This window comes from Hipposideros armiger, unplaced genomic scaffold (genome assembly GCF_001890085.2).
Source record: "Hipposideros armiger isolate ML-2016 unplaced genomic scaffold, ASM189008v1 scaffold_343, whole genome shotgun sequence".
Classification (NCBI taxonomy): domain Eukaryota; kingdom Metazoa; phylum Chordata; class Mammalia; order Chiroptera; family Hipposideridae; genus Hipposideros; species Hipposideros armiger.
This window is the reverse complement of record NW_017731693.1, coordinates 1,499,687-1,523,518: the sequence shown is the minus strand read 5'-3', so window position 1 is coordinate 1,523,518 and position 23,832 is coordinate 1,499,687. Positions and strand designations below refer to the sequence as shown.

Sequence of the window (23,832 nt, the reverse complement as noted above, 5' to 3'; positions counted from 1 at the left end):
ATTGAAGAACAAAACGACAGCAACTTGTCTGTTCCCCTTTCCCCAATTCCCCAGCACTGTTCCCATCCCCCCAATTCCCCAATAAAAACCTTAAAAAAAAAAATCTCAGGGGCTGGCCAAGTGGCTCAGTTGGTCAAGAGCTTGCTCAAGCGTGCGAGTTCTGAGCAACAGAGTCGCCAGTTCAATTCCCATATGGGCCAGTGAGCTGCACCTGAGCTGAGTTGCCGCTGAACTGCCAACAGGTAGCAGGATGGCACAGCTGGTGAGAGCACATGCTCCTAACAACAAGGTTGCCTGTTCCAGATGGTGGGCTACACCTGCCCACAACTAAAGACTGAACTCAGCACCTTAAGCTGAGCTGCCGTCCGGGTGGCTCAGGGGATAGTGTGCGCACTCTTAACAACGAAGCTGCTGGCTCAACTCCTGCATGGGATGGTGGCTATGCCCACTCGCAACTAATTGAACACAGCACCTTGAGCTGAGCACTATGACTGGACTTGGAGCTGAGCTTGCTGCACCCCCCACAACTAAGATTGAAGGACAACAACTTGGCTGTTCCCCTTCCTCAATTCCCCAACACTGTTCCCCTCCCTCAATTCCCCAATAAAATCTTAAATTAAAAAATTTTAAAAATCTCAAACACAATGAGGTGAATTTTGGCAATTCTCAGTAATTTTAAGAGTAAGGATAATGAGAGTTAGTGGAGGAGTAGTAAATTTCTCTGTTATTTTTCCCCTTTATTCCCATCACAACCCAAAATTCTTCTCTGGCTACCCAGAAGAGTCTGAAAGCAAAATAGCAAGATATTGTTGGGTGATGACTGGAAAATGTGCATCTTATCCCTACACTAATGTGATTCGAGCCTATCCTCCAATATCTCTCAACCCAAAATTCCCATTTCGTTTTTTAAGTTATATATTTAATACAATACATGTACTTAGAAATATTAAATTACCTTAATAAGAAGGTCTAGGGCCGGAATTTTACATTTAGCAGTTTTATCTTTTGTGTAAACACTGGTACAAGTACTCTAGGTTTGAAAAGGAGACATACCAAAATCATCAATGAGATCTTAGTTCTTATAACTAAGACTTAACAATAGCTAAAACTACATCTCTGAGAGGAACAATACCAATATATGACACAACACAATACCTAGCTGATAAAAGTATAACGTTAGAGTATATAAATATATAGATTAAAAATTACTGAGAACATTGATGCAATATACAATACTAATAACATCAACAATAATCACAAAAACACAAAGTAAATGATACTTTAGCAGGATAAAAAAAAAAGTAAAAGTTACTCCTCCTTCTATGCTTCCCATAGCACTTGTGCCATATACCAAAAAAGAAAAAATGAAGAATAAAAAAGATAACTAAAGCAATTCAGAGAATAATGGCTGGAACTTAACAAGAAAACAGTAAAATCAAACAAGCAGGAGCTTTCGAAGGAGGCAACATGGCTCCAAGACTGAGGTGCGTTTCTTAACTTCTAAGTCTTATTTGTAATCTCTAGAGAGATTAAGAATACCTAACAGAGACTTGGTAAAAATCAAATGACAAACTGTACATTAAAGAACTTTGTAAACTATGAAATACTCTACAAATGTGACTCCTACCATTAAGATAATGTTATCAAATATTAAGATTCCAATTAAGAAAGATCAGAAGTCAATAGAATAAAATCACCTGAAATAAAAAAATAAAATAAAATAAAGAATAAAATCAAAACCTATTTAAAAAGACTGATAATTAAAATATTTTATGTTAGAGCTACTTATAATTTATAAAATAACATCCTATAAGTTACCTCAACTTGAATACATACTTCTTAGCATCCAAAAACTAGAAGCAAATTTAAGACCAATAAAAACAACTTACCTTGAGATATGCACTTATTGAAAGTAAAAATAAGTCTGAGAAAGAACAACTTAATTTATAATGACTGTTTTTATAGTAAGTTATGAGGAAACCTGAGGAAGGCAGGTTGAAAGAGAATAGGAGGCACAAGAGAGGCAAACTTCTCAGACAGTTGCCAAAGAGAACACACAAACTACAGGAAATGTGAATCTTACCTAGAGAATTCTTTAAGATTCTTTTTTAATTATCAGTTGGGAGGGAGGGTTGGGTGAAAAAGGTGAAGGGAATAAGAAGTACAAATTGAGGACCGGCTGAGTGGCACGTTGGTTAAGATCTGGCTTGGGATGCCAGAGGGCCACATATCATGGCCAGTGACACTGCCCTCTACAGCTAAGATGCTGAACAACAGCTCAACCTGGAGCTGGGAGGCCATGAGTTGCCGGCGGGGGCTAGGCTGCAGCCCCTGCTGCAGTGGGTTGCCATGGGCTACCATGTATAGCCAGCAGCCAGCATGAGAGGCCAGCAGTGGCAGTGAGCGGCCATCCAGAAGCCGGTGACTGATCTGCCTCGCCCGGGAAGAGCGCAATGATGGTGCCAACTTGGGCCAGTGAAGCAACGTCCTCCACAACTAGACTGAAGAACAAAACGACAGCAACTTGTCTGTTCCCCTTCCCCCAATTCCCCAATTTAAAAAATCTTTTAAAAAAAAAGTACAAATTGATAGTTACAAAATAGTGACGGGGATGTAAAGTACAGCACAGGGAATATAATCAATAATATTGTGAGGATAAAGGGGATCAAATATATGGTGATGGAAAGAGAACTGACTCTGGGTGGTGAACACACAATGTGATATATAGATGACGTATTACAGAATTGTACACCTTAAATCTATGTAACTTTGCTAACAATTGTCATCCCAATAAACTTGAATAAAAAAAGAAAAAGAAAAAATACTGTAATAACTATGTATAATACTAGGTAGGTACTAAACTTATAAAGGGGAATCACTTCATAAATTATATAAATATCTAACTACTACACTATACACATGAAATTAATATAATATTGAATGTCAACTATAATTGAAAATTTTTTAAAATAATCTTAATAAAATTAAAAAATAAAACTGTTTTTTAAAGTGTTCTGAAATCTCCCCACAATTCAGAATTCCAATTTATTATGACTTTTTATAAAAGGTATTATTTATCCTATATGCAAAAAGTTATCAAAATAGTTTGACAAGGCCTTAGCTTATTAAATCTTAAAAAAAAAAAAAGCCCATTTCATTTCTAACACAATCAAGGAGAAATAAACTCCCCAATGAGAAAAGAAGAAATGAAATAAAAATCTAAGTTTAACTTACACCGAAAGTTAAAGTGGATGTTGGTATATAATGAGGTATGTTTTTTCCTCCTTACCTTAACATCGAGAGAATAAGGTGTGATCTTCTGGCCAATTTTTTCTAAGAAAATACATAAAAATTTTAGGACTTCTTCTCTACAATCACGAAACTATAATAAAAGAAATATATATCGTAGTAAATATGGGTAAGAATAAGAGTCACTCCAATAAAAAGGAATATACAAGAAAAGCAAAATGAAAATCTTCAACTTACTTCATCAATGCTAAGTGATTTCCGAACAAACGTAAGCAAACCAAAATCTTTGGAAAAAACTAAGGAAGTCTGTAACGCTGGACCAAAAAAAAAAAAAAAAGGTAAGACAGCTGCCAAGAAGTACTCCTCCATAAACCCATAAACCCACCCTAAAGGACCTAAAGAGATTGCACATTTCTCAATTGAGAAAGCTTTATAAGTCATAAAATGCAAACCTAAGGCTGTCATATTTAGACAAGGAAAACGGAAATTCTAGATGTTCCACAGCTATGCATGGGTACTTAACACCTGTAAATTTGCTAACTTTACGTGGCAAAGGAAATTAAAGTTGTAAATAGAATTAAGGTTGTTAATCAGCTGACATTAAAATGAGATTATCAGGTGGGCCCCATTTAATCACAGGGGCCATTAGCACTGGAGGAAGGAAGAGACATGGGAAGACAAGAGAGCAGGAAAGATTCCAAGCAGGAGAGTTACCTGACCCAGTATTGCTGGTTTTGAAGATGGAGAGAGGGGGCTGTGATACAAGAAATGTGGGTGGTTTCTAGAAGCAAGGAACATTATTATCAAGGAAAGAGACCTCAGTCCTATAAATGCAAGGATCTGAATTTTGCAGAAAACCTGAATGAAAAAGGAAATGAACTCTTCCTCAGTCTTCAGAAAGTCAAGTGGCCCTGCCTGATACCTTGGTTTTAGCTTGGTGAGACCAGTGTTGGTTTCTGACTATAGAATTTAAGATTAACAAACGTGTTGTTTTAAACGACTAAGTTTATGGTATGTTAGAGCAGCAATAGAAAACTAATACACTCCTCCATAATCTCTCAAGTGAAAGGACATATTGAACATTCAGAGTAAACTTGGAACTGCTTTACAAACAGGTTACTAAAGGAACAATAAGGAATTCTAAGAAAACTTGAGGCTAGAAAACAAAGCATTTACATCATGTTGTTAGTTTTTAAATTTTTTCCCCATTAATATGTCCTTGACAATGGACAGGTACCAAAAATATAGCATATTGTTTGAGGTGTTTTTTACATTATATCTCCATATATTCAGCAAAAACCTCTTAAGAAAATCTCATCTTTATGAGGACAAGGCACACCATGGAAGAGGTCTGCATATTTGTGCTTTTAAAAAGGAATATTGGAGTTTTCAAACAGTGATCTACGTTAAAAGTGCTAAAAAGAGGCACTTTTACTACAGAGAGGCAAAAAGTTCTCTTCTAGGCATTGCTAAAATTTCAAAGAACAGCGTGACTTTTCAGTTATATTTCTGCAATGCTTCTCAAAAGTAGGAACAGCAAAAACAAGGGTTTGGAAAAGGTACTGGTGGATTTATTCTTGAGTAAGGTGAAAGAATACTTTCTTTCCTCTTGTTCTGTCTCCCCATTTGGCATAACAATGGTTGACGAATTTGGGACATTTTCACGAACTTTCGTTTTAAAATCTTTCCTCTGCAGTCAAAAAAGGCAGTATAACAAATCACTTTTTTACACAGCCACAGGAACTACGACGACCCAGAATCAAATGGTTGGACTTCAAAATATTGTTCAATATACCTACAGTTAGAGAAACGCTGGGCTGTTAAGCTCCAGCACAATTCAGAAACCCGGAAACGCGCACGCGCCTCGAGACCCAGCGTGGCCCAGCCCGGCCGGGGACGATACCCACCCAGCACCGCGGGGTCGGTGCTCAGCACGCACTCCTGCCCTAGACCCCGGATCAACTGATAACTGGCCATCGCAGCGCTGCAACGGTCGGCAGCAGACAACGACTCCTGCAGCTGCAGCAGGGAGCCCTGCACGCCTGACCTTGAATCAGCCATGATGCGCAGCACCTCCCGTGCGCACACCCGGCCTTGGTCCCGGAAATACCCGAGGTAGGGCTCGCGGGAACAGGGACAGGGTTCCGGGAGTGGGGGAAGGAGAGAGGGGGAGGCGGGGCTTGAGGTGGCGGGAACCCTCCATGTGGAGGCGGGGCTTGAGATGGCGGGAACCCTCCATGACACCATAGTAGGAGGGTCCGCCTTGTACGAATAGCAGCTTAGACGTGTATTTAGATATTGGCAGGTTTATGAATATGTTGCACATGATACACTTAGCATGCATAAATTGAAGCTTAGGGAGAAACAAGAATCCAACGGTTTGACCTCCGGAAATAGACGGGGAGGATAGTTGGCGGAGTTGACTTACAAACAGCAGAAAAAGACAAGCTAGGGTCTTGGGTCGAGATCTACAGTTTCTTCCTTAATAAAAAGTGGATAATGCATTTGGGATGTCTTTTGAAATTAAAATGCTTAAGGTGTAAAGAAGTACATTCTTCTTGGCCAACACTACAGTGAAAGTCAACCCCCAGCTGAACACGGTCTGGTTAGATTCCCCAGATTTCCCGCGAAACCGCGGTCCCAGTAGGGGATCAGACCAACTGAACGGAGGTGGGCACCCAGCGAGGCCTGAGTCTTCTTTCTGCGGGGCGCCGAAGGCGGCGGTTCGGTCACCCCTGTCGGTGGCCTGTGGCATCTCCCGGAGGCGGAGCCATGCGAGAGCGCCGCTGTGATTGGTTTAGCGCCGCCGAGTATGTGACGAAGTGCCGCCGGCGCGAAACCTTGGGCTTCACTGGTGCAGTGTAGGAGTGCTCCCCACCAAGTGCACCCCGGAACCTCTCGTGCGTCGGAAGCAGCGGCCTTTCTCCGGTAACTGCGCGCGGTCGGGGAGAGCGAAGCGCGGTGCCCTGCAATGATGTCTGTACGGCGGAACGGAGGAAGCGGACGCGGCACGATCCTGTACTCTTTGTTGCGCAGGTACCCCCGGCACCATGTCGTCCCCGGCGTCGACCCCGAGCCGCTGTGGCAGCCGGCGCGGTAGGGCCACGCCCACGCAAACGCGTAAGTCGTCTCCCGCAAGTCCGTCCCGCCGCTCAGCCCCCCTCCCTCAAGCTTCCGTCTTCTCCCTCTCTGGTCTTTTCGCGCCATCGCCTATCTCCAGGTCCCGCCTTCTTGCGGAGGCGAGCGTTTGGTTCATGCCCTGCCTGTTCTAGTATGCACAGACTTTTGTGAGCCAGACAGCACTGGACGCCCATTTCCACCTTTGCCTGGCACTTTCCAAGTTTTGTTTGGTTAAACATGTCTACTCATTTGCCTCGGTTTTGTTGTATTTGTATTTGTTCAGTATTGAATCAAACCGTCCTAAGAGAAGGACAAATCCAGGATGACCAACAATGGGAATTGATGACCATCTTTTTCTGTTTTGTGTGTCACAAGCTCGAAGTGAGGATGCCAGGTCATCTCCATCTCTGAGACGTAGAGGCGAGGATTCTACCTCTACAGGAGAGCTGCAGCCCATGCCTACGTCGCCTGGAGCTGACTTGCAGACACCGGCCGTACAGGACACATTATTTTCCAGCCCTCCTCAGATACATTCTTCAAGTGTGTTTCTGAACATCTGAGTTATACCGTGCCTAATATACAGATGATGATTCAGCTGGTCAGATTTGCTGGTTTGTTAATGGGTAGTTGATGTAATTGCATGAGCTAGTATATTCACCAGTAGAACACTGATAGTACCTGTTAGGACTTAGTGAACAGAGAAAGAAACTTGGTGCTTTTTTGTACAACGTTTAATAGTCCTCAGAATCTTATCCACCAGAGGTTACAATAAATTGTGTTTAGTTGACTTAAATCAATACTATAGATTCAGGTTTGTTATGCTATCAGAATTTCATTGTAAACTTTAAATTTTCATTTTTATAGCTATTCCTCTTGACTTTGATGCTAGTTCGCCACTGACATATGGCACTCCCAGCTCTCGAGTAGAGGGAACCCCAAGGAGTGGTGTCAGGGGCACACCTGTGAGGCAGAGGCCTGATCTGGGATCTGCACGGAAGGGCCTGCAGGTGGATTTGCAGTCCGAAGGGGTGAGTGAGTACAGTCTTCTGGTAGCTGTATTTTGGGAACATAAAATGGGTAATTCCCCTTTAACGTGGTTCTGTCATATTTTCCTGTATAGCCAGCAGCAGAAGATATAGTGGCGAGTGACCAGTCTCTGGGCCAAAAACTTGTCATTTGGGGAACAGATGTAAATGTGGCAACATGCAAAGACAATTTCCAGGTGAGCTATATGTAGTTCAAATCTATATGCATCGGTCTGAAAATGCTGGGAGAACGTGTTTATAACCTATATGTAAGTAGCCATAGTATTTAGGAGTAGATTTTTAGATGGCTTAGAATTGTTGATGTTTTTCTAGTTTTTAATAGTGACATCCTGTCTTCAAATAATGACATGGTCATAATGTATTTTGAATAGTTGCTTATTCTTAAATGCATTAAACAATGTTTTTCTCTCATCAAGAGATTTCTTCAGTGTTTTACTGATCCTCTGGCTAAAGAAGAAGAAAATGTTGGCATAGATATTACTGAACCTCTTTACATGCAACGACTTGGGGAGGTAATCGTATATTCTTACTTGTAAACTCAAATTATGCATTTGAAAGCCATTAGAATATAATTTGTTCATTTTATCTTATAGATTAATGTTATCGGGGAGCCATTTTTAAATGTAAACTGTGAACACATAAAATCATTTAACAAAAATCTATACAGACAGCTCATCTGCTACCCACAGGTAAGAATTTGGCTTTGGCCTTGATGAGTTACAGTAAACATCTAGAACATCTGAAGAGTTTTTGGATAGCAAAATTTCCTTGGTGATAATGGAATTTGCCTCCAAAGCAAAACAACTTTAAAAAACCATGTGTGTTCTCCTTTAAGATAGGCATTTTTTCACACTTTAACGTTTCAGAAATTTAGATGTGTATTACTGTCAGTGACCTATCCTAGTTTAATTGGCAGTGTTCCTTTTTGGAGGGGGCGGGGGGGGGCGGAGAACAGTGTTGGGAAATTAGGGAAGGGGAATGTTGTGTTTTTCCAGGAGCCATCAGCTCCAAGTCAAGTTGTTGTCCTTCAATCTTAGTTGTGGAGGGTGCAAGCTCAGCTCCAAGTCCAATCGCCACTTTCAATCTAGTTGCGGGGGTAGGGAAGGACAGTCCACCATCCCATGCAGGAGTCGAACCGGCAACCTTGCTGTTGAGAGCACATGCTGTCACCAGCTCAGCGGCAGCTCAGCTCCGGCACAGCTCACTGGCCCATATGAGAATAGAAGTGGCGACCCTGTTGCTCAGCGCTTGCACTCTTAACCAACTGAGCCACTCTGCTGGCCCTTGGCAGTTTTTCTTAATAGTATAAAAAGTAATGGTGAATCTTTCAATTATTAGCTTTTTGGGTTTGATGAAATAAATTAAGTGGAAATATTTTATAAAGGCATCGCATACTGGTGCCATCTTTAACAATGCTATTAGACCATACTGTAGTCTTTTTTTTTTTTTTCTGGGCTTAAAGTTTTATTGATGATGTTATCAGCTATGTTAATTCTAGCTACAGGCTTTGGAGGCAAACCAACTTGGTTTTAAATCTTGACTTTTCTGCTTAATAGCTGTGTAACCTGGGTCAAGTTGCTTAGATTCTCTTGTTTCCTCACCTGCAAAATAGGGAACAAGTGTTAACAAACTTGAATAAAATAATTTTAATTTAATCTATTTTGGTATTTTGTTGTGGAGAAAAAGTAAAACATGAAAGTATGTGCTCAAAATCCTTTGTTACTAATTAAAAACCTAAAATATGCCTGTACATACTGAAGGCACTTTCATATATATAATCACATTTGACCCCAATAAGAGCATGCAGCGGTAAGATAAGATAGTTCACAGTGCCCAAGTTTTGTAAATAGCGTGTGTGTGATTATATAGGGTAATGCTTTTGGATTATGCCTTGTGTTTTTGCTTTTACACTTTGCTTGTATGAAATGCTTTATTTGTGTTTAACCCAAAAAGGGGAATACAAACACAGGTTGGAATTCTCATTCATTTTTACAGGAGGTTATCCCAACTTTTGACATGGCTGTCAATGAGATCTTCTTTGACCGTTACCCTGACTCAATCTTGGAACATCAGATTCAAGTAAGACCATTCAATGCGTTGAAGACTAAGAATATGAGAAACCTGAATCCAGAAGGTAATATTTTTAACAACAGAAAAATACCTTACATAAAAATAAACAATACCTCATTTCATTAAGAAACTTTAAGAGAATTGGTGGTGACGGATTAGAAATTGACAAAATAATAGATGCAATTACCCTATATGATTATGAACCCACCATACCTTTTTTTAACTTAACTGAAATTATACAAGTACGAGGCCAGACAATTAAGTTCATGAACTCATCCTAGAAACAGTGCTACATATCTCATTGCTGAATATCACCACGGTCACCTTCAGTGTACTCCCCTTGAGAAACTATGCACCAATGCCAGCGCCTAGTCCACCATTCAAAGAAATTTTGGAACACTTTCTGGAATGGCCATCAGAGCTGTTGTCCTATTACCCATGATGTCCTGAACGTCATCAAAATACCTTTCCTTATTTCCTTAATCTTCAGGTAAAGAAGTCATTGGGGGCCAGATTGGGTGAGTAGGGAGGGTGTTCCAATACAGTTATTTGTTTACTGGCTAAAAACTCTCTCACAGACATTGCCATATGAACTGGTGCATTAGCATGTCGTGATGCAACAGCCATGAATTGTGGGCAAAAAGTTCAGGTCGTTTTCGTTTAATTTCGCACGCAGCCTTTTCAGCACTTCCAAATAGTAAACTTGGTTAACTATTTGTCCAGTTGGTACAAATTCATAATGAATAATTTCTCTCATATCAAAAAAGGTTAACAATATCGTTGCAACAAGTTCGCAGACTTAATTGTCAGACCTTGTATACACTTACATAAAATGTAATTATTGACAGTTATCTTAAGGGGACTTTATTTAAATAAAATAATTCTACAGTTATTAAGTCGGTGCTTTCTCAGAATCACTGTAGAAAACAAATACAAATATCCCTGCTCTAGAGCTTAATTAAGAAAGAAATCTAGTTGGGAAAGTAAAAAAAAAGAAGAGGTATAACTGAAGACTAATGCAGGAGATGTCTCAGCCCAGGGAGAGAAGAAGAGCACTAGGCCCAGATGGGAAGAGTTTATGGTGGAATAGAAATTGGGGTTACAGAAGGATTTAGGAAGCAGACATGAAGAATTCAGACAGCAGAATGAAGAAATATAAAGAGCTTTGAATTCCAACTTAATCTAGATTTTTTGTAGTCAATAGGGAGCCACAGAGGAGAAAGATGTGCCACTCTTGAGAAGTTCATGGTGGGTCTAGTGTGCAAAGTATGTTGAGGTTCAGTTAGGAGACTTTAACAGTAGCTCAAATATGGGACACCAGGGTCCTAAGCTAGACAGTGGCCATAGGAGTAAAAATATAGGATATACATGATATTTGCCTTGTATGAAGATTGAGGTATAAAAGCTATTGAGTGAATATTGCTCTAGTTAAATGTGTAAAAGACACAAATTTCAGTAGAAATAAGACAGCCAATAACCATGAGCAAGCATTAGACTTCACTATGTATTAAAGAAGCGTAATTTTTATTTTTCTCTTATGAAACTGACTCCAGACATTATCTCTATGATAGAGTGATAGAGACTTCTGATGGGGACACTGGAGGAGGTAGAGCTGTTTGGGCAAGAGTGTTGCATCTTAAGTTTTAGAGACAGCTTTGTTACACAAAGAATTCCAGGGTGAGATGAGGGATTACTAATTGCCAGGCACTCAACTGATTTCAAAAATTTTAGCTTTTACATTTATTTTTGCAATTTACTACAAAAGTTACATTTTAAAGTAAAAAAAAAAGGATTAGTAGAGAGAGAAGCAAAGAAGATTTATGGGAGGACAGGATCAAAGGAAAGGCCTTGTGAATCGGCATTAAGTGCTTAAGAGATGGGACAATCCCTATTTGGGGGAGGGGAGGCACAATTTAGGTGACTTTTTAAAACCATTTTTAAGGTTGTAGTGGGTTATCTCTGTGTAAATGTTTACATTTCTAATTTTAGAAGTTACTTCTAGTAGATTTCCTAGGTGGAAAGCACACTTTTCAGGTCCTTCTGTGCATCTCTGCTAGTCTCTACATGCACCTCACAAATACTTGCATATTTACCTAATTATATACACTCATGTAACATGGCATGTTGACTATAAAAAACAGTGTAGCTTGTTTAGAACCAGCAGTAGGAATTAGTTGGGGGAAAGTTGTCTGTCAGGGAAGATCCAAATTATAGAGGAGCCATAGCAAGAGTGCAAAATAGTCTATATAGGGCCTTTCTTATATAGATAGTGATGATTGGCTAAGGTATATAGTGCTCATTCTGTATCAGGTAGTTATTAGGCTTGATATATGCTGACTCTTAATCCTCAATAACTCCGTGAGGTATGTACTGCCATTACTCCCATTCTATAGATGAGGTACAGAGAGGTTAAGGGTGTCCCCAAGGTCACACAGGTGCTTAGTCCAGTCTGTGTGGCTCTAGATCCCATGCTTTTCACATACACTGAGACAGCAGGACTTATATGTGGCACAGCAAATCAGATATGGAAGGCCGTGGAACAAAATAGGCAAAAGCATAGAGTTTCTCATCTAAAACCAGAAAGTGGAGCCAGATAGGAGGCAGATGAGAAGATGGTGGGATGCCTGTGGGTCAGGGGCCTATTGGGTTTAAGAGGAAGGCAGACTGGACACAGGAAGAGCATTCTAGGCCAGACCTGAAGGTACCCAATGAAATGTTCATTCCCTGGCCACAGCACCTTCGTGTGACCCCAGCCATCCGCAGGTACCTCTGCCTCTCTCGATAAGGTTTTTCTGGGCTTGACAGCAAACCCAGACCTGCCTGGACAGAAATCCAGCTTTGGGCGATACCATGTCTGCCTGGGCTGTGGACAGTGGTTGTTGGACAAACCAACCTCTCTCTCCCCCTTGCAGACATCGACCAACTCATTGCCATCAGTGGCATGGTAATCAGGACATCCCAGCTGATTCCAGAGATGCAGGAGGCCTTCTTCCAGTGCCAGGTGTGCGCCCACACAGCCCGGGTGGAGATGGACCGCGCCCGCATCGCCGAGCCCTGCGTGTGCGAGCGCTGCCACACCACCCACAGCATGGCACTGATACACAATCGCTCTGTGTTCTCCGACAAGCAGATGGTATGTGGCCTTCCTAGGTGTGCTGGATGGCCTCCCCTTTGGCATTTTTTGCCTTTGTTTTGCCTCTATCTGGACTCTCAAAAAGCCAAATGTAACTTGTCTACTCGTGAGGCCCTAAAACCTTGCTTCCTAAATGGCATTCAACTATTTCATTCCTTCTCTGACAGCGTGTAGGTTTTATTAGAGGGTTGTGGGCCAGATAGTTGGATCACTCTTAAGGCTTCAGCTTTGGAATGGCATTGTCCCTGTTTTATTGCCAGTGAGCACCAGTTCATTATATACTCCCATGTTCTCATGGCCTAAAATACTTCATAAAGAAAAGACAATGCATTATTCCACCACAAACATCTTAAGTTTAATGTTTATAAGTTAACAGATCAAATTAGTCTCTGATTTGTTAAATCAAATTTAACATGAGATGCCTCTATGGGAAATATTTAAGATTGTAAATTTTTAACATGTCAGATTAAGAGTACATAAAACATTTATTTAAGATCAGTAAAAATTATTTGGTTAAGTTCTGTCATTTTGCAACTGTTCCACTGGTAAAGAATGGGTTGTGAAAGTTTTCTAAAGTTTTTCTCACAAATTTTATTTCGATAGGAAGTTTGACCTTTTACCTCTTTAATCATGAAATTTTTAAGATGAAGTTATTAAAATAACAATAAGTGGGAAAGGCAAAAAATCATTTAATTACTGTGATTGTAATGGCATAGAAGTATGCATGAGGACAAGGACTTGTTACAATGTTTAAAAGAAATTTTTAACGTTAAGTAGACAGAATGTGTTCAAAATACTGCAAAAGAAATTTCCTTTACTGGGAATAATAAGAAAATGAAAACACGTTCAATGTTAATACAAACCAAATAATTGCAATTAAGCGAGCTCTGAGCATCAGGGTCACCGGTTCGATTCACGGCCGGAGCTGAGCTGCCAACAGGTGGCAGGATGGCTCAGCTAAAAAAAAAAAAAAAAAAGTAATAATAATAATAATTGCAAATTAAGATGTAAATTTTCATCTAATAACTGGTACAAATTATTGGAACAAATATATCTCAACTCATGCCAGCATGGTGCTACATACAAGCTGGACATGCAAAGGTGGAGCCTCTGTTCCCAAGTAGCTTGTAGGGTATATTCTTTGAATGCTTCAAAGACTACCAAACTGACCTAGAATAAAACGTATATCTTAGAGTAGTCTCCAAGCCCACATGGACCATCATTATCTACAACACACCTTTGTACCCACGGATCTCACTGACATTGTCTCAGCTATTTCCTTATTCATGGATCATCAGCCAAGCTCAAGCCTGGCTCAGGATCTTTCCATTGAGAACACATGCTTCATTCCTAACATCCTTAGACCTCTGCCAAGAAGTCACCTGATTTGAGAAAGGCCTCCTCTAACCTTGCTTTATGAAAAGCATCTCCTGCACCCCCACTCCCTGTGCTGCTTACTCTTCTGTGTTGCATTTGTTACTGTCAGATCTGTTACATGCTCACTTGTGTATTATCTGCCCCTCCCCTCTGACAGAAGAGACTTTGTTCATTGCAGAGTCCCCAACACCTAGAATAGTACAAAAGAGGCTGTTACATAAGTGTATATAGGTAAATAGGCAAGTATTTGTGAGGTGCATGTAATGACTAGCAGAGATGCACAGAAGTGCTTAACCATGAATCTGAAAAGTGTGCTTTCCACCTAGGAAACCTACTAGAAGTAACTTCTAAAATAATTAGAAATGTAGACAAACATTTACACAAAGAGATAACCCACTACAACCTTAAAAATGGTTTTTTAAAAAGTCACCTAAATTGTGCCTCCCCTCCCTCAAATAGGGATATGTTTAAATAACATCCTCACAAAAAGCGTATTCATGTCACATTAAAAGCTTTTTAAAAAACTTTCTGGAGATTAAAACACAGAACAATGTTTTCAAAGTAAAGATGCTAAGCATCAAAAATAGTTATTTCTCAGTGGTACAAAGACTTGGAGCTTTTGTATCCATTATGCTTTCTTCATTTCCTGAGTTCCCTGTTTTCACTGCTCCTCTTTCAGATCAAACTTCAAGAGTCTCCTGAAGATATGCCTGCAGGGCAGACACCTCACACTGTCGTCCTTTTTGCTCATAATGATCTTGTTGACAAGGTTCAACCTGGGGACAGAGTGAATGTTACTGGTAAGGGTGTAGGTTGTATTGATGCCATAAGTCAATCTTGCTTTTAATGACACCTTTTTAGTCCTTTGATTTTGTCATGAATTCATAGGCATGGGGTGAGGTCCTGCCTCCAACATCATGCAGGGCTTGAGAAGATGGGGTGTAGTGCTTTAATCACCTTTTTAACATCAAGACAGAATGTTTCAGTGCACTGTCTTTGCAGTCTCTTGCTTCTTGCTATCTCAGTATTCCAAAGATATGTGTGTATCTTGACTTGATAGTGTTGATATCTTGAGAAAACAGCTTCAGACAAGGCTGATATTGGCAGCATATGAGATATACCAGCAGCTCCAGAAAGTAGTGCTTAGCAACTCTGGAATTTTAAATAATTTTCTTTTTATTTCCTAAATGCATAGCTAAGGGTTAAAAATTTTATAGGAAAAAATGGATCTGAGCAACTTGCTTCTATGCTAGGAGTTACATTATATTTTTAGAAATGAGGAAGCTGAGATTCATAGAAGTGTAGATTAGTGTAGCTAAGATTCTATGGTAATTTGTGGCACTAGGACTCATCCTCTCTCACTGCCAAGAGTTCTATTTCCACTGCACCACATGAATATGCCAGTGTTTCTTTCAGTGCTTCATAGCAGTGTGGGCATTTGGTTTTTGGAAGTGGAGGGTGATGGTTTGTGTTTATGGCAGTTGTAGTTCTTTATTAGAGAGCAGTGTGGGAATTGAATCCACAGAGTGGCTAAGGCTCCTGGGGCAGTCCATCTGTTCCATTCAGTGAGTCAGGACTTCTCATCCTGTGTCTCCCCCTGTATGAAGTTCAGCAGCTGTCACTAGCAATCTTAATTATAAAAGTGCATCTAGTAGTTAAAAATTTGAAAGATTTGTCTTCTTTAGTGAAAGATATGCAATCCTCATTCTGCCACCCTACTGCTCTGAAAGCCTCAATAAAGTATTTAACCCAATATTTTAATTTCCTCAACTGCAAATTGGAATTAATGTGATGATACATGTGAAAGTATTTGGGAGGAAGGGGCTATGAAAAATGCTGTATACATGTAAAATGAGTATTAGTGCTGTTCTGTGAACATGAATCATTATAGGCACCAATAAAGATAGCTTCTTTAAACAAAATAAACAGTTACCATCCTTAATCTGTCTTGGCATAATGAAGCGTGTGTATTCTAAGATTGTTACATATAAAATGATATGTTTTAAAAAAGAATTACATTCACCTGTTAAAAGGACAGGTGATCTCTGGCGGCATGTTATGAAAGCTGTTAGGGAGAGATTGGATATTTTCTCAAAAAGCAGTAGGAAACCGAATTGTCCTGCTGGAGTTCAAGGGTTCTAGTTTGAAATTTAAAAAAGATAAACATCAGACATATCAGTTTTTGACATTTTTGTTCTTGGAAAATGGATGAGTTGTTACGATTAAAGGGTTGATGGTTCACCTATTTCTTTTAATCTTAAATTATATTCCTTAGAAAGCAGAGTGGGGCATGAGCATTCACCTAGAAATACCTCCTTTTATGAACAAAAGATAGTCATTTTTCCTCTATCATACCTTCACCTTTGACTCAGTAGATTGTTTTACTGTGTGTGAAATAATTTGTGAGTGATTTTTAAAAGACTTAAGGGTGTCCTTTCCTTCCAAGTTTTTGAAATAGGATTTTAGTAGCATTTTGTTCCAGTCAAATATTGCTAAGTATATTCTGTACACTCAGCTTAAGGGAAATGAAAATACTGTTTCAAAACACTGTTCACTTAACACAGCCATGAGCCAAGCATTGTGCTAGAAGCAAAGTAATTTCATTTAAGCCTCAAAATGATTATATGTAATGTGGTTATGCTCATATACGTGGTACCCAAGGTTACAGAGCTAACAAGTAGTCACAGACAAACACATTTTTAGCTCTGCCTTCTTCAGAAACCTGTGTTCTTTCCAACTAGATCCTGTCCCCTTAGAGAACTTTACAGTGTAAGCCTAAGTCCTCGACTCTAGGAGTTCCATGAAGACAATGTGTGTGGAGCTCACCTCATCCAGTGCCAGCTGCCAGCTCCCAGAGCTGCCTGTTTTCTGCACTAGTTCACTGAGCCTGTTACTGGAAGTTAAAAGTATGTTTCTTGGTTGTGCCCTCAGGCATCTATCGAGCTGTGCCTATTCGAGTCAATCCAAGAGCGAGTAATGTGAAGTCTGTCTACAAAACCCACATTGATGTTATTCATTATCGAAAAACTGATGCAAAACGTCTGTATGGCCTTGATGAAGAAGCAGAACAGAAACTTTTTTCAGAGAAGCATGTGGAATTGCTTAAGGAACTTTCCAGAAAACCAGACATTTACGAGAGACTTGCTTCAGCCTTGGCTCCAAGCATCTATGAGCATGAAGATATAAAGAAGGTAACAATGTATTTTTAATTTATGGTTGGGGTTTATAGTTTGGGATCAAATAGTATAAACATCCATCCTTCCCCGCCCTCCATAAAGGATAAGAACTGCTGCCTATTTGGCAGAGCATGGCGTTCACAACCTGACTTGGTTATTGGTTAAGGAGAATCACAGTATTGTTTCCATTTCTTTATGTCTACACCAAACGTAAATGTTTCTAAACATAAGAAAAGCCACACATGGTCAGAATAGGCATTTACATGGCTACCATTCTGGCATGATGGTATGTGCTTATGTGTAAATTGGTTAGTGATAACTTAAAGCACTCACATTTTTATACCTTTATTTAAATTTCTTAATTGTAATTTACTCATAGAGTAGAAAAGTATTCTAACATTTAAACTATATTTCAGTTAGTCTGTACTAAATGAATGTTTAAACGTTTGTTTAGGGAATCTTGCTTCAACTCTTTGGCGGAACAAGAAAGGATTTTAGTCACACAGGAAGGGGCAAGTTTCGTGCTGAGATCAACATTCTGCTGTGCGGTGACCCTGGGACCAGCAAGTCCCAGCTGCTGCAGTATGTGTACAACCTGGTCCCCAGGGGCCAGTACACATCTGGGAAGGGCTCCAGTGCCGTCGGCCTCACTGCATATGTAATGAAAGACCCCGAGACGAGGCAGCTTGTCCTGCAAACTGGTGCCCTTGTCCTCAGTGACAATGGTATCTGCTGTATTGATGAGTTTGACAAGATGAATGAAAGTACAAGATCAGTATTGCATGAAGTCATGGAACAGCAGACTCTTTCCATAGCAAAGGTAAGTCACATTCTCCATCCGTAAACATGGACACATTTAAAATGTGTGAAAAAAATAAATGTATGGACATTTGAAATAAAGCATTTGTGGAACTGTGCAGTGTTATCTTGGTTCTAAACTGTGGGAAACTGGTAAATACTTTTTCTATTAGATTTCAGCTAAATCTCTGAGTATTTTCTACAGGATCCTCTTTCATCTTTTTTGAAAACTCACTAATGGGAGGTTTTCATAGAAGTTGAGTTTGTCCTAAATCTCATGCAAGGGAATTAGTTTCTGATAAAGATGCAGTTAGACCATATACATTTATCTAAAACTCAGTCCGTGACATGATTCTGTCTTTGACATGATTCCAAGGACAGGGTATTGTCCTCTGTGGCACCACTGAAGCCACCTTTACAATATGACATGGTTCTTGGTGACTGGAGACATGGCAGAGGCCATGCCAGGCAAAGATGACCCTCACAGTTCCTGCTAGCATCCTGGTGAGGTTTCTAACTGCACTGTTTTCTCTGATAGGCTGGGATTATTTGTCAGCTCAATGCACGCACCTCTATCCTGGCAGCAGCAAATCCTATTGAGTCTCAATGGAATCCTAAAAAAACTACTATTGAGAATATCCAGCTACCGCACACATTATTATCAAGGTACGAAAACATTTTTATAAAACAGATGTTCTTATTTTGCTCATTTGTAGAGTTTTCAGTGTGAGAGTAAGAAAAGAAATACTAATATTCTGCAACTGATAACATATACTCTTCACTCTAATGCAAAAGTTTTCAAATTTGGTTGGTCAAGTGTTTTCATGGCAAGGACAGTGTTTCTCTACTCAGCTGTGGGTAGCACCTTAACATTCATTTGTTTTTTGAAGTAATTAGGACATTTCACTTTGACACCCTTTTCAGAATCCTGTCACTCACTATTTACTCTATCTCAGTCTTAAAGCCACTATTGAGAGCCAACTGCTACACTCTTCTATAGAGAATAGCTTCACACGGTAGATAAGGCTGTGAAAAATTAAATTTGTTAAGAGTGGAATCATGTAATCCACACTGTTTCTCAACCCACTACTACAAATACTGATGTATTTCATAAAGTTATTTTATATTTCAATTACTTCTTTTTAACCAAATACAGAGGATGCTAAAAAAAATGTATACACATTTTAAGAAAGGAAAACTATTAAAATTGTAATAATATATACCGATAACGAAAGATGAATACAAGTCACATTTGACTTCTACAATTACAAGAGGTGTTCAGAGTGGTTACCATCAGCATCCAAGCACTTCTGATTACGGCAAACTGCTTGAGCAACGTTGACCAAAGTATCCACTTGTATACATTTTTTTGACACCTCTGGTAGTTGTTTTTTTCCCAAAACAGTTGAACATATTTTCATTTGTATCATCTAGACTTCAAAATTATATTAACATTTCCTTCAGGGGAATTTTAATTCTTTCACTGAGCTGTTTGATGACCAGTAGTTTTCTGGGCAGACCTAAGGGCCAGGAGAAGGGATCACCTGCTGGGGACAGAGCAGGGTGAACTGGATGGATCTGAAGGCTCTGTTGGCAACCTAGACAGAAGACACTTCGTCTCCCTTAGCAGGCCTGACTGAACTCATGTTGACTGTATATGCCTAGGTGGTCCAAGAGCAATAAATTATGTTTGTAGGTATGTTGGTGTTCCAACTAGGAAAACAGTGTTTTTACAATATTTTCTCAGGTTTGATTTGATCTTCCTCATGCTGGACCCTCAGGACGAAGCCTACGACAGGCGTCTGGCTCACCACCTTGTCGCTCTGTACTACCAGAGTGAGGAGCAAGTGGAGGAGGAGTTCATGGACATGGCGGTACTGAAGGACTACATTGCTTATGCTCATAGCATGGTCATGCCTCGGTTGAGCCAGGAAGCCAGCCAAGCTCTTATCGAGGTAACACACATCCATGTTTAAAACATGAAAAAATCTTTTGCTGAGCCTGTAGCCAAAAACCTTAATGTAACTAGCCAGTCATCCTCTTAAAACAGTAATTATTTTGTTAAGAGTAATACTGTTTTCTATAACTACTCTTTCCTCTTCTATTGCAAAAATAACTTTTTTAAATGTAAAAAGGGGTAAGAGATTCATTTCTGTAGATTATACACATACTTTTTATATTAAAATCCTTACAAGCATAGTGAATTTAAATTCAGAATATAGAAGTTGAAATATAGGTGATATTACTTAATAACTCCGTAACTCTAGATAAGTCACCCAACATCTCTGAGCTTCCATTTGCTTGTTTCTAAATAATAAAATAAAGTATTTTATGTTCACTTTTCAGCATCCTTTTACATGGGCAGCAGTGCGTGATGACACATACTAGGATAGGAAGGTTTCCTAGTGTTTTGATGGGCTTTGCATCCTAATGAAGCTCCCAAAAATGCTCAAATGAAAGTTACAGATGATAACATTTTGTATGTTTGGTTTTGATTTTCCATTGTGTCATTTTTGAGGGTTCCTCAAAAAAATAAAATTATGTCACCTATATATAAGCTTAATACAACTTACCTTTGTGACATCCCAGTAATCCTTTTTGTGTACCTTGTTAAATGGATCCCCAGCAGGGATAAAAACCAGAGTCAGTGCCTGAGGACCCTTTTCAGAAGGGCACCCTGATGAGTCCTCTGCTCTAATTGCAGCCTGCCCCTTACCCCAACACACCATATCCTCTTGAGTGCCAGGCCTCATGCATCTTCACTGCCCATTCCCCTTTTTCATTCTTCAAAGCTACATCAGATACCACCTTCTTGATGAGCTTCAAGGCACAAAGCTGATCTCATTCATTCCCCTCTGTACCTGCACATGGCAGCCAGGCAGGTGTCTGTTAATCCTAAATGTTCAAAGTTCAACCACAAAACTAAGGTTATTACCAAAGAATTTTGGTTTCTTTCCTATCTACACTAGGCTTATGTAGACATGAGAAAGATTGGTAGTAGCCGAGGAATGGTTTCCGCATACCCTCGACAGCTGGAATCATTGATTCGCTTAGCAGAAGCCCACGCTAAAGTACGCTTTTCAAACAAAGTTGAAGCAATTGATGTCGAAGAGGCCAAACGCCTACATCGGGAGGCTCTAAAGCAATCTGCCACTGATCCCCGGACTGGCATTGTGGACATATCTATTCTTACTACAGGTTTGTTACTTATATTAAACAAAAACATGAAAATTGTTTAATATATAACTAATTGATACTTCACAGTTAAACTAACGATTCAGTCATTTGAAGCAGAGGTTCTTAACCTTTTGGATCAGAGCACCTTTGAGAATCTGATAAAAGTTGTGAGAAAAATACATACTACTGAGAAAAATATACACTAACACACACAAACAGTGTTGTATCTAATTTCAAAGGGATTCTCTAGGCACCTGTGTTATCCCATTTTAAAGAAGTGATTCATTTCTTAATGAGCACTGACTGCTATTTAGATTATGTGGACTGTTTCAGTGGAAAGTAGCAGCTATTGGCTAATAGAAAGTTGGAAACAGCAGAGAATTCAGAACTCATGATTTTGAATGTATTTTGGCATTCAGCCACTGTCCCCTAACCTTTATGGAAATTTGAGACATTTCTCTTCCTTATAGCAGAAATATTTTCATTAATATCTTTTAAATCAGGAATGAGTGCCACCTCTCGTAAACGGAAAGAAGAGTTAGCGGAAGCATTGAAAAAACTTATTTTATCTAAAGGCAAAACACCAGCTCTAAAATACCAGCAACTTTTTGAAGATATTCGAGGACAATCTGACATAGTAAGTGTTTATATATATTTTTTGTGTAATAGAGTTTTTTTCCCTTAATTCAGCTTTCTTATTTTTTCCTTCATTTATTGTTTAAGTAATAAATGTAGATAAAAATAAAGACGAAAAGTAAGATCACCCATAAAACCATCAAGAAATAATCACGATTAAAATTTTGTTATACTCCTTTAGTAGTTGTTCTATGTGTATTTGTACACATGTAGTCTTTTCTTTGAAAAATGGACATAAATCAATTATATTTATACTGTGTTGTAACTTGCCGTTTCTTTTTTAATTAACAATACAATTTCGTAACATAATGGCTGGGTAACATTCTGTTGTATGCATAGTCCATCATTTACTTAACCCGTTGCTGGACATTTAGGATGTTTGCAGTTTTTTGCTATTATAAACAGTGTTGCAATCACACATCTTAATAACTATCAAATTTATTATATAAATTTGTTTGGGGGATAAAATACTCAGGTGCCCTTTTGTGAATAAGTACAGTTGAGTTGTTCAGTGAAAAGAATTCCAATGGCCAAAACCAGTCCTTTGCCTGCTGTCATAATGCCCCTTCACTTATATATTGTCTGCGGCTGCATTGGCGTGGTGGGGGCAGAGTTGAATAGTTGCCAAGCCTATGGAATATTTCATCTGGCCCTTTACGGGAAATGTTTGCCGTTCCTGAGTTAGAATGTAAGAAATGTATACAACCACCAAAAAGGAAAGAGACTGTGATGATTTCAGGTTCTTTAAACTGAAGTCATTGTATGTATACCGGGTAAGGGAGTACTTGATATGTAAAATATTTGTTTTCCTCCTCTTTCTTAAAGGCAATTACCAAAGATATGTTTGAAGAAGCATTGCGTGCCTTGGCTGATGATGACTTCTTGACAGTAACTGGAAAAACTGTTCGCTTGCTCTGAAGCTCTTGTGAGCAGTGCTGTGTGTTCTGCTTATCAGCACTTCCTTGCATATATGTGTAGTATATGGACCAATCAGCTGCCACTGCTGCCATTACTGGAAATAAAATCTTAAAGTCATTATTTGGCTGCATAAAAATTTTCTAACCTGGGTTCAATTTTTGTAGTGAAGTGTGTATATTGTCATTTTTTTAAACATTTTAAGTAAAAATACCATGCCAATTTACAAACATACAGTAGAGATTATTTTCTTGAAGTGCCCTTTCTTCACCAGGACTTTAATGTGTATTTATATGCAGATAGTAAGATGTCAGTCTTTTTTGAAGATGGAAGTCTGGGTCATGCATTGTATGCTAGACTTTCTAATGGCAATCATATGCTTTAGGTTTTTTGGGGGGGTTTTGTGTTGTTGTTTTTTAATTGGGGAATTGGGGGAAGGGGAACAGACAAGTTGCTGTCCTTTTGTTCTTCAGTCTAGTTGTGGGGGATGTTGCTTCACTGGCCCAAGTTGGCACCATCATTGCACTCTTCCTGGGCGAGGCACATCAGTCGCCAGCTTCTGGACGGCCGCTCACTGCGACTGCTGGCCACTCATGCTGGCTGCTGGCTACACACGGTAGCCCATGGCAATCCACTGCCACAGAGGCTGCAGCCTACGCCGTCACCAGCGACTCACTGCAGCTCAGCTCCAGGTTTAGCTGTTGTTCAGCATCTTAGCTGTAGAGGGCAATGTCACTGGCCCTCATATGTGGGATCCGAACCGGGGCCCTTTGGTGTCCCAAGCCAGCTCTTAACCAATGCGCCACTTGGCCGGCCTGCTTTAGGTTATTATAATATGAAATAAGACTTAGCCAGGGCATATTATTCAGAGTGCGGTAATGAAAGACCAGAGCCTTTCTCTCTGTTACACTCTCAAATGTAATTATTTCTTGAGGCTTGTTCTCATGGCTACTATAAGATCAAAAATGGATAGTTGGGGCCGGCTGAGTGGCGTGATGATTAAGAACTCGCTTGGGACGCCAGAGGGCCCCGGTTCGGATCCCACATATGAGGGCCAGTGACACTGCCTTCCACAGCTAAGATGCTGAACAACAGCTCAACCTGGAGCTGGGCTACCGTGAGGTGACAGCGTAGG

The 23,832-nt window shown here is 39.7% G+C and overlaps 2 protein-coding genes across 4 annotated transcripts in view; one reads left to right on the top strand and one right to left on the bottom strand.

Annotated features, from left to right (window-relative positions):
* The window catches only part of PRKDC (protein kinase, DNA-activated, catalytic subunit), a 229,719-nt gene extending 224,361 nt beyond the window's left edge, over nucleotides 1-5,358 (bottom strand). For all 3 annotated transcript variants that reach the window (XM_019661296.1, XM_019661297.1, XM_019661298.1), the window contains exons 1-4: nucleotides 5,157-5,358; nucleotides 3,487-3,563; nucleotides 3,290-3,382; nucleotides 956-1,030 (exon numbers count right to left, since the gene is read on the bottom strand). In XM_019661296.1, the coding sequence (XP_019516841.1) occupies nucleotides 956-1,030; nucleotides 3,290-3,382; nucleotides 3,487-3,563; nucleotides 5,157-5,310 (399 nt within the window). In that variant the 5' untranslated portion in view covers nucleotides 5,311-5,358. The remainder of the gene's footprint in view (nucleotides 1-955; nucleotides 1,031-3,289; nucleotides 3,383-3,486; nucleotides 3,564-5,156) is intronic.
* MCM4 (minichromosome maintenance complex component 4) lies at nucleotides 5,309-22,855 on the top strand. Its single transcript, XM_019661299.1, has 18 exons — nucleotides 5,309-5,364; nucleotides 5,860-6,177; nucleotides 6,286-6,369; nucleotides 6,745-6,909; nucleotides 7,234-7,397; nucleotides 7,490-7,591; nucleotides 7,832-7,927; nucleotides 8,009-8,104; nucleotides 9,411-9,549; nucleotides 12,398-12,618; nucleotides 14,675-14,795; nucleotides 16,927-17,186; nucleotides 17,626-17,991; nucleotides 18,508-18,635; nucleotides 19,717-19,924; nucleotides 20,939-21,167; nucleotides 21,650-21,783; nucleotides 22,608-22,855. The coding sequence occupies exons 3-18, from the start codon at nucleotides 6,300-6,302 to the stop codon at nucleotides 22,698-22,700; spliced, it is 2,592 nt and encodes an 863-aa protein (XP_019516844.1). The 5' UTR covers nucleotides 5,309-5,364; nucleotides 5,860-6,177; nucleotides 6,286-6,299; the 3' UTR covers nucleotides 22,701-22,855.
* The last annotated feature ends 977 nt before the right edge of the window (nucleotides 22,856-23,832 follow it).

Coding starts and splice junctions, on each gene's coding strand:
- MCM4 (XM_019661299.1), top strand. CDS start 6,300: ATGTCGTCCCCGGCGTCGACCCCGAGCCGCTGTGGCAGCCGGCGCGGT. Junction 21,168..21,649: donor CATATCTATTCTTACTACAG/GTTTGTTACTTA, acceptor CTTTTAAATCAG/GAATGAGTGCCACCTCTCGT. Junction 21,784..22,607: donor TTCGAGGACAATCTGACATA/GTAAGTGTTTAT, acceptor TCTTTCTTAAAG/GCAATTACCAAAGATATGTT.